General features: G+C 46.2%; 1 protein-coding gene and 1 pseudogene across 1 annotated transcript; both read right to left on the bottom strand.

Moving 5' to 3' along the window:
• Nucleotides 1-3,469: 3,469 nt before the first annotated feature.
• LOC117006386 (gasdermin-A2-like) lies at nucleotides 3,470-7,109 on the bottom strand. The gene is given in 11 exon segments (XM_033078796.2): nucleotides 3,470-3,706; nucleotides 3,844-3,917; nucleotides 4,627-4,777; nucleotides 4,969-5,123; nucleotides 5,367-5,420; nucleotides 5,802-5,895; nucleotides 5,968-6,133; nucleotides 6,385-6,580; nucleotides 6,736-7,041; nucleotides 7,044-7,076; nucleotides 7,079-7,109. Coding segments are annotated over 11 exon segments (1,497 nt in total).
• A 3,781-nt stretch (nucleotides 7,110-10,890) lies between these two features.
• LOC117006384 lies at nucleotides 10,891-14,392 on the bottom strand (annotated as a pseudogene).
• Between the last annotated feature and the right edge of the window lie 990 nt (nucleotides 14,393-15,382).

Below are 15,382 nucleotides of genomic sequence, written 5' to 3'. Positions count from 1 at the left end.
AATAGGAGGACATTGTACCAAAGCATGACTTTAACATTTTAAAATAATGACTCAAAATCCCCCTCATTGTCCTAGGACACAAGTTTCACAGGGTTGTCTGAGAGAGTGTTTGGAGAGGAAGCAGCAGGAGCTGTGGGTTGTTTGTCCTTGTCTCCCTTTCCTGGAGAACCCCAGTTATGGAGCAGAGAGAACAGAGCTGGCACACTCTGAGGATGCTGATTTTAGGGGGAATTGTGCCCCAATATAGAGCGAAATCAGCCCAGCCCAACCTCACTTGGCAGGCCGTTTTGGTCTTCAGTGGAGAACTGGTGTTTGAGGGCCAGAAAACAATCCCTGTTTGTTTTCTGACACAGCTTGTTTTGATCAAATGTTTCAGATTTGCTTTTATGGTGTTTTAAGGAATACAGCTGTGGAGAGAAATCAGACAATCCAGACTGGTTTTGGTAAACTTGTTTTCCGTGGTGGGAAGGGACCTTAAGGCTCATCCCATTGCCCTCCCTGCTGTGGTCAGGTACAGCTTGCAGTCTCCCAGGTGCTGCAAGCTCTGCACAACCTGGTTATAGACACTTCCACAGATGGGGCAGCCACAGCTCTTCTGGACAATGTGTTCTGGGGCCTCAGCACCCTCAGAGGGAGGATTTCTTCCCCAAATCCCATCTAAACCTGCTCTCTTTGAGTTTAAACCATTCCAAGGACAAATAGCCTTCTCCAAGTGAAGAATTAAATCTAGAAAGGAACAGTGACAGGGAGAGCTCCCACCCACCCTGTCCCATACCCAAAGCTCTGGGATAATGCACTTGCCTGTTTGTGGGGCACTGGGTGTGCAGAGCAGACCACGGAGCTGCTGAGGTGATGTGGGCTCTGGAGAGTAGCAGGACTGGGGAAAAGGTTTCTGGCTTCCCTTCTGCTCAGAGGTGTCAAGTGTTAATGAAATACACGAGCTTCCCCAGTCACACAGGAAGCTCTCACCACCAGAAACCCACAGCAAAGAGTAAATTGATTTCTCTTACCTTGCTGACAGAGGCTCCCCGAAGCAGCTCCTGGGCAGGGGCTGTGTTAGATCTGATCCTTGCTGGAAAATATCTGGCTGTTGCAAGCAGCTTGGGAGCTCTTCCCAGCTGTGATGTCACTTCAGCATATTTACATTTTTATTACCAGTCATCCACTGACAAAAAAAATCTGTTGGTTGTATAATACTTTCTTTTTAGGATTTGTACAGAGTCTGTTGCAGGTGCTGTGGGAAAGTGGGACTTATACAGTGTAGGAGATCTAAGTCCATTGCTGTAAATTTCCCAGACCAAACAGGAGAGGAATGTGTCGCTGCCTGTGGCAGTAGGTGGGAGTGGATGGGCTTTAAGTCTCTTCAACCCAAACCATTCCATCATTGCATGATTCAACTTTACAGAGCCAGGTAATGCTGCAGTTCGTTGACCAATGGAGAAATGGGTTCAGGAGAGGATAATGACAGGAAATTCCTCTCTGTGAGGCTGGTCAGGCCCTGGAACTGGTTATCCAGAGAAGCTGTGGCTGTCCCTGGGGTTTGGGGCAAACAGGGATAGTGGAAGGTGTCCCTGCCCATGGCAGGGGCTGGAAGTGGATGAGTCATAAGGGGCCTTCCAACCTGAACCATTCCATGTTTCCTGGATACATTGCCTTGCTTGTATGACATCAAAAACCATCCATGTGAAGATTCCAGGAGTCAAGTGCATGTTTTTGCACGAATAATTGACATTTATTAGTGTCTCTTAGAATACTTTACAAAGGAGTGAGTAATCAAAACTTTCACACTTAATTTTAAAAAGTTCTCTAGACAGGACTGCTGTGACTACATCAAGGGTCCTGATATCTGGTACAGCTTCAATCCTGAGTTTGTTGGATGTACCATAGGATTGAAAACACACGAAAAAAAGAATTTGGCTTTGAAAACACCCAAATGCTTAGCAAGACGATGCTCTATATTTATAAAGTGAAAATGAGAGTATTTGTAGTGTTGCTCTGAAGTGCTTCCCCGTGTCCCTCAAGCAACTCAGGGAGATGGAACCTGGGAGGTTTCAGTGAAACCTGTGGGATTTCCCCACCTTCCTGCCACCAGCAGTTCATGAAGTCCACGCTGAAGCACAGAAAGAACGGTGTAAGTGAATCACAGCTCATGTTTTCCTTTGTATTTCCCCATTTCCTTTGCATTTCCCCACCCCTTCCCATTCCCTTTACCCTTCCCTTTCTCATTTATCGATTGCAGAAGCAGCAGCAGCATTTTGAGAGAAGCAGTGTTATAAGTGGATGACATATTATTAGCTTTTCGCAACTATTGGGATAAATGCTGTATGTATAATGTTAAAATAGATTTTTGAATAAATATAGGTTTTCTCTTTTCTTCTAATAACAAAAGTTAGACATAAGTTTTTTAGAGATACTATGCTGAAACTACCTGCCCAGTTGAGATAACAGCCCGTGAATGTGTGATGGGGCCCTGCAGCTGACACAACAATTATCAACACTCACTGGCTTCAAAAGTCCAGGACCACTACAAAATTAAAAGATGATAAGAAGATGATTAAAACCACAAGCCAAGAAACACACATGCTCTAAAAAGGCGGACCCAAGGAGTGGCCATGCTAAACAGTTCCTAAAACTTGTTACTAAACATGAGGGACGATGAATATGCAACAGGTTGATGTATTGTGAAGTGTATTTAAAGGGGTTTCCCCAATGTAATGGTGTGCTCTTGGCAGCTTGCCAAGCATCCGGCTGTGTTAACCCTTTGCTTTATGTGTGTCTTCTATTGTCTTTTTATGAAACCTTTTAAATTTTAGCAGGACAGTGAAACATGTTTTTCACAGCAGGATTACATTAGGCACTAGTGGCAGGCCTGGGATTCTTTGACCTTGTGGGTTTCCCTGTTGCACCTCAGAATTCTTGGGGAGACAGACAGACAAATCCACACAGATATCCAGCCTATCAGAGCATCAAGAATTACAATAATTGCACGATTACAAGCCACACCTGATTGTAAACTGCACCTCCGGGTGTCGGCATCCGAACTGCGGGGCTGGCAGGAGGGAGCCCCCTGCCTCCCCCTCAAACCGCGATGCCGGCACAGAGCCCGCCTCCACTCGCCACACAACAGAGTAACCAATTTGAAACAATCGCGCAATCCCGGGTTTTACCGGCAGGTGCTCGGATCGGCACCCTGGCTGGCACTTCCGGGTTTGAAAATTTCAGAATTTTTTTGACATACTGGCCCGTCCGGAGCGTAAGCTGCATTTCCGGGTTGGGATTAAAATTTTAGTCAGAATGGTGCAGCTTATAATTGTGAAATTACTGTAATTTTCCAGCCTTAAATTTGCTTTTCCCAGCCAAAGCTGCCTTGAGAATTAAGAAGGATGATATTCTAAGAGAAACGTGGTTGTTTAGCATGGATTTCGGGATGCTTTACCGAGAATTTCTCGGGACAGGGCCTAGGTGTGTCCTACTTGGAACCACTGAGGAGGTTGAGGGCATACAGGGCCACAAACAGGGCTGCCATGGCCTCGAAGGGTTGATCCAAAGAAACAGCTGATCCATCTTCGTGGAGCTGCACTCCACTCAGCTCTACCAGTTCCATGGTTAACATCTGATCCTCCTCGTGTTGGAAGGAGAGCAGCGTGGCATCCACATGGAAATGACACATCTTATCCTCCAGGTCATGTTTCAGGAGGTTTTCAACCTTCACAGCAACAAAAAAAAAAAGGAAAATCTTGATTTTAATTAGTTGTCAAGTTGTGACATCACTATGAAGATGTTGCTAGAATTAAAATAGTCTGTGTCCCCTTGAAAGGAGCCAAGTGTGATGTGTGATCTCACCAGGTTCAGCTGTTGGGACAGAATCTTCCTTTCCAAGGATTCCAGCAACAGCAGCAGCTGATCATCCTTTAATTCTGCAGAAATAAACTGTGTTTGGATCCCAAACCTCACTCCAAGGTTGGTAATGGGATGGGAGTGGTGAACAGGAAGGGAGAGAGTAAAGAGGAGGGGAAGGGTGATCATTTCTCGTAAAAAGTGCTCATTTTGTTGGAAGTTCTTTGTATGTTTGAATGGAACTGGTTTGTGCAGCCTCACAGTGAGAGTGATCTGGCTGTTACTCACAGAATCATGGAATATGGAGTTGGAATGGACCTACAAGGATAATTGAAGTCCAGCTGCTGTCCCTGCACAGGACAACGGCAACAATCCCAGTTTGTGGCTGAGACAGTTGTCCAAAGACTGCTGGAGCTCTGTCAGCCTTGGGGCTGTGACCATTCCCTGGGGAGTGTGTTCAGTGCCTGAGCACCCTCTGGGATGAGAAGCTTTCCCTGATATCCAATCTAACCCTCACAGACACAGCCCCAGCCATGTGCTTGTTCGTGTCTCTGGTGAGCAGAGCAGAGATTGGAGCTGGTCCTTGGGCAGAAGCTGTGACCGCACTTTGAGGGAGCAGGGAGCCCTGTGTGGGTGTGGAGGGGATTTCTGTTCTCTCCCCTCCATGGGACATGGATGTAGATTTCACTTGAGGAGGAGGAGGAGGAGTGAGAGAGGAAGGTAGGAGGGAATGGCAGGACTGGGAGTCATCCCTGTCTTGATTTCCCTCCTAAAGTCCCAAAGCCTTACCATGCAGAGCATCAAGGATGTAGGTGATTCCTCCTGCAAACAGAAGGAGACAGTCTATTGGACAGTGCTGTAAGATGCTGAACAGATCTTTTAAGTCTGGGCTCTCAGTTTTCAGCTCATACCCATCATTTTGCTCAGGAATATCTTCCATCTGTGGGAAAAAGGGAAAGAAATGTCAGGATGTATGGACAGACACTGCTACTTGTCCAGTACAGCAACATGTGCTGAGAGTGGGAATTTTGAATGGACAGTGGCACAGGACAGGTGAACCATGGGCCAAGAGGTGTGGTCCTGGATCTGTCTGTATTTATAAATTTTGGGAGTAAGAAAAGCTTCACTTACTTTCTGTCTGAGCTCTTGAAGGAGGTTCTTGTCTCTCATGACAGCTTTGATGGTGTTGAAGACAATGAGCAGGAGTTCAGGAGACAATTCAGAGAAATTTCGGCAGGAGTATTGAACTTCACTCATCACTACTCTTAATTTTCCTTGTGTGGGACCTGCAAATCAAAAGGGGTCCTAATCTGTCACTTGAGTTGTAGAAGTTCATTAGCAGCTCTAAACCCAGAGATTGAAAAACTTGTGTGAGTGTTTTTGAAGAGGTCTGGAATTTGGGCAGTTGTGGTGTCTCAGGGAAGAGGCAATTGCGTGACTCGAGGTGATTTGTTTTACACTGAGAGATTCAATCTTACCCAGAGCACGTAGAAGTTGTGCAAGTGGAAGCAGTAAAATACATTACTTACCATCAGCTACGTATGCTGCTCTTCTCAGAGCTTCTACTGGGAAATATTCCAGATCTGAAAGAGGATAAAAGGGAAACATTTCTATACCAGCCTTCCCAGATTCCTCACTGGTCTTCCGAGAAGGAAAGGAAAAGAAACACCAAAACTCTGCTTGCACTGTGTGCCATTTCTCATCAGGAGCTCTGCTGCTCCTGAAATGTAGATCTGAGATTTCCTTCTTTCCTTTCCTTATTGACCCCCCCAACCAAAGGGCATCTTTGGCCTTGCATGGGTTACCTGACCTCTCCCAGCTGATTTCTGTTCCTTACACTGCCAGCACTTCTTTGCACACAAGCTGATGGTAGCTCAGGGGCCAAGTGATACTTCCTAAAATGTTCTTCCTCTTCTGCACTGTTTCTGGAGAGGAGGAATTGGTCATTTCTGGAAGTTACTTACCCCATGCTCCATCTCTAATGTGTAGAGGGATGGCCCTGAATGCCAGGGTGCAGCCCTTGGGTATGACTATGGTTTGTTTGTCCTCCGTGGTGCCCTGGTGAAAGCAAACAACCAGTTAGAACATGTTAGTGCAGGTGTTGGGGAAGGAAGGAGATAGAAGCCAAACCTTTCCAGAGAGTGTGGCATGAAATTTGGCCATGAGACCCCTATTTGCCTTGGTGGCTTCCTTGTAGACAGTCTCCTCTGAGGCTTCGAGGATTTCAGTGACCACACTCAGATTGCTGTCTGTTCTCTGTTGTTGTTGGATGAAGGAATGATCCATGTTGATTTTTCTAAAAGAAAAAAAAACAGGCATGGTGAAAGTAACAGGAGCAGCTGAGGCAGCTGGGGGGAATAAGCCTGTAGAAGAGGAGGCTGAGTGGGGACATTGTCACTCCATTCCCTGTCTTATCTGGCCTAGTTAGGGGAAATTTCTGCCCTACAGTCTTAATATTTGCTTTAGGCTGTTGAAAACCCATTGTTAACCTGGCATGGGTTGGAGGTGGGTAACTGTAGCATGTGTGCTCCCTTTGTCATTCCTTACCTTTCTCTTCTTAGTGCCTCCAGTGACTGCTGTGAAATGCTCTTCTTCTGTGGCTTGACAGAAAATTCCTCAGACAAGGAGGCATCTCCATGCACATCTACACTTGCAGGGTCAAATGAAACGCTGAGATCTCCTTGAGTTTGGTTTGCACTGGTTTTTGTGAGAGGAATTTGTCTGGAATCTTGAAGCAGGGGCTCTGAAATAATTCCGTGTGTTAACTTAAGCTGGACTCCACAGCCTCAGCACAGAAATTATATCACACGTAGGAAAATTAGTAGTGTTTGGCAACAAATGGTTAAAAAAATTATATGTAGTATTTCATAAATTTGTATTGATAAATTTGGGCTTTACCTATGCTTTTACTATCTTCTCCAGGCAGCAGCACATCATGCAGTGTGAACCCTGTCCGCTGGTAGTAAGGAGCGGGGTGGAATATGATTTTGGATTTTCTCTTTCTTTTCAGTAGACAGAGGAGTCTGAAATCCTCATTGTCTGCGATGCTCTCGACAGGGACGAATTCTTTGTGTGGATCCATTTGATTTATGATGAATTTGGTGAGTTTTTTAAACATTCTACTGTGGCTGAGGTTTTCAAGCCCAGGCAAGTGGATTTGTGCCTTGGGAAAGCGGAAACACAAGCTAAGGCAAATTGCATGAAAAATAGGAGGACATTGTACCAAAGCGTGAATTTAAGATTTTAAAATAATGACTCAAAATCCCCCTCATTGTCCAAGGATGCAAGTTTCACAGGATTGAAACAGAGTGTTTGTAGAGGAAGCAGCAGGAGCTGTGGGTTGTTTGTCCTTGTGCACCTTTCCTGGAGAACCCCAGTTATGGTGCAGAGAGAACAGAGCTGGCACAGTCAGAGGATGCTGATTTTAGGGGGAAATGTGCCCCAATATAGAGCGAAATCAGCTCAACCCAACCTCCTTTTGCTCTGCAATGGAGAGCTGGTGTTTGAGCGCCAGAAATAAATCCCTGTTTGTTTTCTGACACAGCTTGTTTTTACCAATGTTTCAGATAGGCTTTTCTGGCATTTTAAGGAATACAGCTGTGGAGAGAAATCAGACAATCCAGACTGGTTTTGGTAAACTGGTTTTCTGTGGTGGGAAGGGATCTTAAGGCTCATCCCATTGCCCTCCCTGCTGTGGTCAGGTACAGCTAGCAGTCTCCCAGGCTGCTCCAAGCCCTGCACAACCTGGTTATAGACACTTCCACAGATGGGGCAGCCACAGTTCTTCTGGACAATGTGTTCTGGGGCCTCAGCACCCTCAGAGGGAGGATTTCTTCCCCAAATCCCATCTGAGCCTGCCCACTTTCAGTTTAAACCATTCCAAAGACAAATATCCTTCTCCAAGTGAAGAAGAAAAATCAAACAGGAACACTGACAGAGAGCTCCCACCCACCCTGTCCCGTACCCAAAGCTCTGGGATAATGCACTTGCCTGTTTGTGGGGCGGTGGGTGTGCAGAGCAGACCACGAAGCTGCTGAGGTGATGTGGGCTCTGGAGAGCAGCAGGACTGGGGAGAAGTTCTCTGGCTTCCCTTCTGCTCAGAGGTGGAAGTGTTTATGAAATACAGGAGCTTCTTCAGTCACACAGGTAGCTCTCACCACCAGAAACCCACAGCAAAGAGTAAATTGATTTCTCTTACCTTCCTGACAGTAGCTCCCGGAAGCAGCTCCTGGGCAGGGGCTGTGTTAGAGCTGATCCTTGCTAGGAGATATCTGGCTGTTGCAAGCAGCTTGTTGGGAGGTCTTCCAAGCTGTGAGGTCACTTCAGCGTATTTACGTTTTCATTACTCGTCATCCGCTCACAAAAAATTTCTGTTGCTTGTATAATACTTCCTTTCTAGTGAGCAGAGTCTGTTACAGGGGCTGTGGGAAACTGTGACATCTACAGATGTAGGAGATGTAAGTCCATTACTGGAAATTTGTCAGTCCGAACAGGACAGGAAGGTGTCCCTGCCTTTGGCACTAGATGGGAGTGGACGGGCTTTAAGTCTCTTCATCCCAAACCATTCCATCATTGCATGATTGAACTCTATAGAGCGAGGTATTGCTGCTGTTCATTGAGAGATGGAGAAATGGATTCAGGAGGGGATATTGGCAGGAAATTCTACTCTGTGAGACTGGTCAGGCCCTGGAACTGGTTATCCAGAGAAGCTGTGGCTGTCCCTGGACGGGTTGGATGGGGTTTGGGGCAACCAGGGATAGTGGAAGGCGTCCCTGCCCATGGCAGGGGCTGGAAGTGGATGAGTCGTAAGGTGCCTTCCAACCTGAGCCATTCCATATTTCCTGGATACATTGTCTTGCTTGTATGACATCAAAAACCATCCATGTGAAGATTCCAGGGGTCAAGTGCATGTTTCTACATGAATACTTGAATTTTATTAGTGTCTCTTAGAATACTTTATGAAAGAGTAATCAAAACTTTCATTCTTAATTTTAGAAAATTGTCTAGACAAGAATGCTGTGACCACATCAAGGCCTCTTATTTCTGGTAGAGTTTCAATCCTAATTCTGTTGGATATGCCATAGGACCAAAACCATACAAAAATAAGAAATTTCCTTTGTAAACACCAAATTATTTAGCATGAATATGCTCTTTATTTATAAAGTGATAATGAGAGTATTTGTAGTGTTGCTCTGAAGTGCTGCTGGTGTCCCTCAAGCAACTCAGGGAGATGGGACCAGGGAGGTGTCAGTGAAACCTCTGGGATTTCCCCACCTTTGTGGCACCAGCAGTTCACGGAGTCCACGCTGAAGCCCAGAAAGATCGGGGTAAGTGAATCACAGCTCATGTTTTCCATTGTATTTCCCCTTTTCCTTTGCATTTCCCCTACCTTTGTCATTCCCTTTACCCTTCTGTTTCTCATTTATTGATTGCAGAAGCAGCAGCAGCATTTTGAGCCAAGCAGTGTTATAAGTGGATGACATATTATTAGCTTTTCGCAACTATTTTGATAAATGCTATATGTATAATGTTAAAATAGCTTTTTTGTATGAATATAGGTTTTCTCTTTTCTTCTAATAGCAAAAGTTAGACATAAGTTTTTTAGAGATACTATGCAGAAACTACCCTTCCAGTTGAGATAACAGCTCGTGAACATGTGATGGGGTCCTGCAGCTGACACAACAATTATCAGCTCTCACCAGCTACAAAAGTCCAGGACCACTACAAAATTAAAAGATGATAAGAAGATGATTAAAACCACAAGCCAAGAAACACACATGTTCTGAAAAGGCGGACCCAAGGAGTAGCCATGCTAAACAGTTCCTAAAACTTGTTATTAAATGTGAGGGACTCTGAAAATGCAACAGGCTGATGTATTGTGAAGTGTATTTAAAGGGGCTTTCCCGAAGTAATGGTGTGTGCTCTTGGCAACTTCCCAAGCAGCCATCTGTTTTAACCCTCTGCTTTATGTGTGTCTTCTATTGTCTTTTTATGAAACCTTTTAAATTTTACCAGGACAGTGAAACATGTTTTTCACAGCAGGATTACATGAGGCAGCAGTGGCATGCCTCGGATTCTTTGACCTTGTGGATTTTCCTGTTGCACCTCAGAATTCTTGGGGAGACAGACAGACAAATCCACACAGATATCCAGCCTATCACAGCATCAAGAATTACAATAATTGCGCAGTTACAAACCGCACCTGATTGTAAGCTGCACCTCTAGGTGTCGGCAACATTTAGGTCTTTGTCCATATATAAGCCGCACCTGATTATAAGCCGCACTCTCGTTCGCAGCGAGGACCCGCGTGCAACAAAGTAATGAATTAGTAACTGAATTGCAGGATCACAGGGTTTATTGGCTCGGCTCGGGGCTTGGCGGGCTCAACCAGCTCAGTGCTGCCGACGGGGCCAGCTGGCCCAGCTCGACGCTTTGGATCTTCGAGGCAGCTCAGGTCTGGCCGCCGCCACCTGGCTCTCCCGCCCCGGCCTGGCACTGCCCCATGGTGGCAGGTGGAGACGGAGCCTGTCCGCTCCCAAGGTGGGAGCCTGCCCGCACTCGCGGTGGCACGGAGCCCCCCGCCTTCCTGCACAGGTCACAGGGCAGTAGGGAGCCCCCTGCCTCTGCCCCGAGCTGCGGGGCTGGCAGGAGGGAGCCCCCTGCCTCCCCCTGAACCGTGCTACAGGCACAGAGCCCGCCTCCACTCGCCACGCAACTGAGTAACCAATTTGAAACACTCGTGCAATCCTGGGTTTTACAGGTAGGTGCTCGGCTCGGCACCTCGGCGTGCACTTCCGGGTTTGGAAATTTCAGAACTTTTTTCACATACTGGCTGGTCCAGAGTGTAAGCTGCATTTCCTGGTTGGGATCAAAATTTTAGTCAAAATGGTACAGCCTATAATTGTGAAATTACTGTAATTTTCCAGCCTTAAATTTGCTTTTCCCAGCCAAAGCTGCCTTGAGAATTAACAAGGATGGTATTCAAAGAGAAAGGTGATTGGTTAGCAGGGATTTTCTGATCCTTCACCGAGAATTTCCTGGGACAAGGCCTAGGTGTGTCCTACTTGGAGCCACTGAGGAGGTTGAGGGCATACAGGGCCACAAACAGGGCTGCCACGGCCTCGAAGGGTTGATCCAAAGAAACAGCTGATCCATCTTCGTGGAGCTGCACTCCACTCAGCTCTACCAGTTCCATGGTTAACGTCTGGTCCTCCTCGTGTGGGAAGGAGAGCAGCCTGGCATCCACATGGAAATGACACATCTTATCCTCCAGGTCATGTTTCAGGAGGTGTTCAACCTTCACAGCAACAACAAAAAAAAGGAAACTCATGATTTTAATTAGTTGTCAAATTGTGACATCACTACAGAGATGTTCCTAGAATTAAAATAGTTTGTGCCCTCTTGAAAGGAGGCAAGCGTGATGTGTGATCTCACCAGGTTCAGCTGTTGGGACAGAATCTTCCTCTCCAAGGATTCCAGCAACAGCAGCAGCTGATCGTCCATTAACTCTGCAGAAATAAACTGTGTTAGGATCCAAAAGCTCACTCCAAGATTGGTAATGGGATGGGACTGGTGAGCAGGAAGGGAGAGAGTAAAGAGAAGGGGAAGGGTGATCATTTCTCATAAAAAGTGCCCATTTGGTTGGAAGTGCTTTTGATGTTTGAATGGAACTGGTTTGTGCAGCCTCACAGTGAGAGTGGTCTGGCTGTTACTCACAGAATCATGGAATATGGAGTTGGAAGGGACCTACAAGGATAATTGAAGTCCAGCTGCTGTCCCTGCACAGGACAACCCCAGCAATCCCAGTTGGTGGCTGAGACAGTTGTTGAAAGACTGCTGGAGCTCTGTCAGCCTTGGGGCTGTGACCATTCCCTGGGGAATGTGTTCAGTACCTGAGCACCCTCTGGGATAAGAAGCTTTCCCTGATATCCAATCTAACCCTCCCAGACACAGCCCCAGCCATGTGCTTGGATTTTGATTCCTTGCGGAGGAGGAGGAAGAGTGACAGAAGAAGGCAGGAGGGCATGGCTGGACTGGGAGTTATCCCTGCCTTGATTTCCCTCCTAAAGTCCCAAAGCCTCACCATGCAAAGCATCAAGGATGTAGGTGATTCCTTCTGCCAGCTGAAGGAGACGGTCTCTTTCCAAATGCTCTAAGGTGCTGAACAGGTCTTTTAAGTCTGTGCTCTCAGTTTTAAACTCATAACCGTCATTTTGCTCAGGAATATCTTCCATCTGTGGGAGCCAGGAAAAGAAACATCAGGATCTGAGGGAAGAGGCTGCTTCTTGTCCAGCACAGCAAGATGTGCTGTGTGAGGGAATTTTGGATGGACAGTTGTGGCACAGGACAGGTGAGTCACGGGGCAGGAGGTTTGGTCCTGGTTGTGTCTACATTTATAAATTTTGGGAGTAAGAAAAGCTTGACTTCACTTACTTTCTGTCTGAGCTCTTGAAGGAGGTGATTGTCTCTCATGACAGCCTTGATGGTGTTGAAGACAATGAGCAGGTGGTCAGGAGACAATTCAGGGAAAATTCGGCAGGAGTATTGAACTTCACTCATCACTACTCCAAATTTTCCTTGTGTGGGATCTGCAGATCAAAAGGGATCCTAATCTGTCACTTGAGTTGTAGAAGTTCATTAGCAGCTCTAAACCCAGAGATTGAAAAACTTGTGTGAGTGTTTTTGAAGTGATCTGGAATTTGGGCAGAGGCAAATTCATCATTGCAGGTGATTTGTTTTACACTGGGATCTCCAATCTTACACAAAGCAGATAAAAGTTATGCAAGTGGAAGCAGTAAAATATATTACTTACCAATAGTTACGTCGGCTGCATTTCTCACAGCATTTAGTGGGAAATATTCCACATCTGAAAGAGGATAAAAGGGAATGGTTTCTATACCAGCCTTCCCAGATTCCTCACTGGCTCTTCTGAGTAGGAAAGGAAAAGGAACACCAAAACTGTGCTCTGTGTGCCATTTATCACCAGGAGCTCTGCAGCTCCTGAAATGTAGATCTGAGATTTCCTTCTTTCCTTTTTTCACTGTCCCCCAAACCAAAGTGCATCTTTGGTCTTGTCTGGGTTACCTGACCTCTCCCAGCTGATTTCTGTTCCTTACACTGCCACCACTTTTTTGCACACAAGCTGATGGTAGCTCAGGGGCCAAGTGATACTTCCTAAAATGTTCTTCCTCTTCTGCACCTTTTCTGGAGAGGAGGAATTGGTCATTTCTGGAAGCTACTTACCCCATGCTTCATCTCCAATGTGTAGAGGGATGGTTCTGAAGGCCAAAGTGCAGCCCTTGGGTATGACTATGGTTTGTTTGTCCTCACTGGTGCTCTGGATAAAGAGAACGACTCGTTAGAATGTGTAGGTGCACATGTTGCGGAGGAAGGAAGGAGAGAGAAGCCAAACCTTTGCAAAGAATGTGGCATAAAATTTGGCCTGGAAGCCCCCGTCTGCCTTGGCGGCTTCCTTGTAGACAGTCTCCTCTGAGGCTTCGAGGATTTCAGTGACCACGTATAGACTGATGTGTGTTCTCTGGAGTTGTCGGATGAATGAATGATCCATGTTGATTTCTCTATTAGAAAATAATTAGGAGTTGTTTAGAGCACAAGAATCAGCTGAGGCAGCTGGGGGAATAAGCCTGTGGAAGAGAAGGCTGAGTGGGGACCTTGTCACTGTATTCCATGTCTAACCTGACCTAGTTAGGAGAAATTCATGGCTTAACGTCTTAGTCTTGGTTTTAGGCTGTTGAAAACCCATTGTGAATCTGGCATGGATTGGAGGAGGGTGTCTGGAGTGTGTGTGCTCCCTTTGTCATTCCTTACCTTTCTCTTCTCAGTGCCTCCAGTGATTCCAGTGAAATGCTCTTCTTCTGTGGCGTAATGGAAATCTCCTTGGAGAAGGAGGCACCTCCTTGCAGATCTGCACTTGCAGGGTCAAATGAAATGCTGAGACATCCATCAGCTTGGTCTTTGCTGTTTTTTGTGAGAGGAAATTGGCTGGAATCTTGAAGGAGGGGCTCTGAAATAAGTCCATGTGTTATCTTAAGCAGTGTTACACAGACTATGCTCAGTAAGTAAATGACACATATGAAAGCTGTTACTGTTAAGCAATAAATTGTTCAGAAATATTATCTATATTATTTCATAAATTCCTATTGATAAATTTGAGCTTTACCTATGCTTTCATCATCTTCTCCAGGCAGCAACACATCATGCAGTGTGAACCCTGTCCGCTGGTAGTAAGGAGCTGGGTGGAATATGGTTTTTGGCTTCCTCTTTTTTATCAGTAGATAGAGAGGCCTGAAATGCTCATTGTCTGCAATGCTCTCAACAGGTACCAATTCTTCACATGGATCCATTTGTTTTACAATGAATTTGGTGAGCTTTTCAAACATTCTGCTGTGACTGCAGTTTTGAAGCCAAGCCAAGTGGATTTGTGCCTTGGGAAAGCGGAAACACAAGGTAAGGTAAATTACTTGTCATAATAAGAGGACATTGTACCAAAGCGTGACTTTAAGGTTTTAAAATAATGACTCAAAATCCCCCTCATTGTCCAAGGATGCAAGTTTCACAGGATTGAAACAGAGTGTTTGGAGAGGAAGCAGTAGGAGCTGTGGGTTGTTTGTCCTTGTGCACCTTTCCTGGAGAACCCCAGTTATGGTGCAGAGAGAACACAGCTGGCACAGTCAGAGGATGCTGATTTTAAGGGTAAGTGTGCCCCAGAGAGAAATCAGCCCTGCCCAACCTCCTTTTGGTCTGCAATGGAGAGGTGGTGTTTGAGGGCGAGACAGAAATCCCTGTTTGTTTTCTGACACAGTATGTTTTTACCAAGTATTTCAGATACGCTTTTCTGGTGTTTTAAGGAATACAGCTGTGGAGAGAAATCAGACAATCCAGACCGGTTTTGATAAACTGGTTTTCCATGGTGGGGAGGGTCCTTAAGGCTCATCCCATTGCCCTCCCTGCTGTGGTCAGGTACAGCTTGCAGTCTCCCAGGCTGCTCCAAGCCCTGTACAGCCTTGTTATAGACACTTCCACAGATGGGGCAGCCACAGCTTCTCTGGACAATGGGTCCTGGGGTTTCAGCACCCTCAGAGGGAGGATTTCTTCCCCAAATCCCATCTAAGCCTGCCTTCTTTGAGTTTAAACCGTTCCAAAGACAAATAACCTTCTCCAAGAGACGTAGAAAACTAAACAAGAACCCTCACAGCTAGCTCCCACCCCCCCTGTCCCGTACCCAAAACTCTGGGATAATGCACTTGCCTGTTTGTGGGGCGCTGGGTGTGCAGAGCAGACCACAGAGCTGCTGAGGTGATGAGGGCTCTGGAGAGCAGCAGGACTGGGGAGAAGTTCTCTGGCTTCCCTTCTGCTCAGAGGTGGAAGTGTTAATGAAATACAGGAGCTTCCCCAGTACACAAGTATCTCTACCACCAGAAACGCACAGCAAAGAGTAAATTGATTTCTCTTACCTTGCTGACAGTAGGTCACCAAAGCAGCTTCTGGGCAGGGGCTGTGTTAGACCTGATCCTTGCTGGAAGAT

Source organism: Catharus ustulatus, chromosome 23 (genome assembly GCF_009819885.2).
Source record: "Catharus ustulatus isolate bCatUst1 chromosome 23, bCatUst1.pri.v2, whole genome shotgun sequence".
Taxonomy (NCBI): Eukaryota; Metazoa; Chordata; class Aves; order Passeriformes; family Turdidae; genus Catharus; species Catharus ustulatus.
This window is presented reverse-complemented; position numbering and strand designations above follow the sequence as displayed.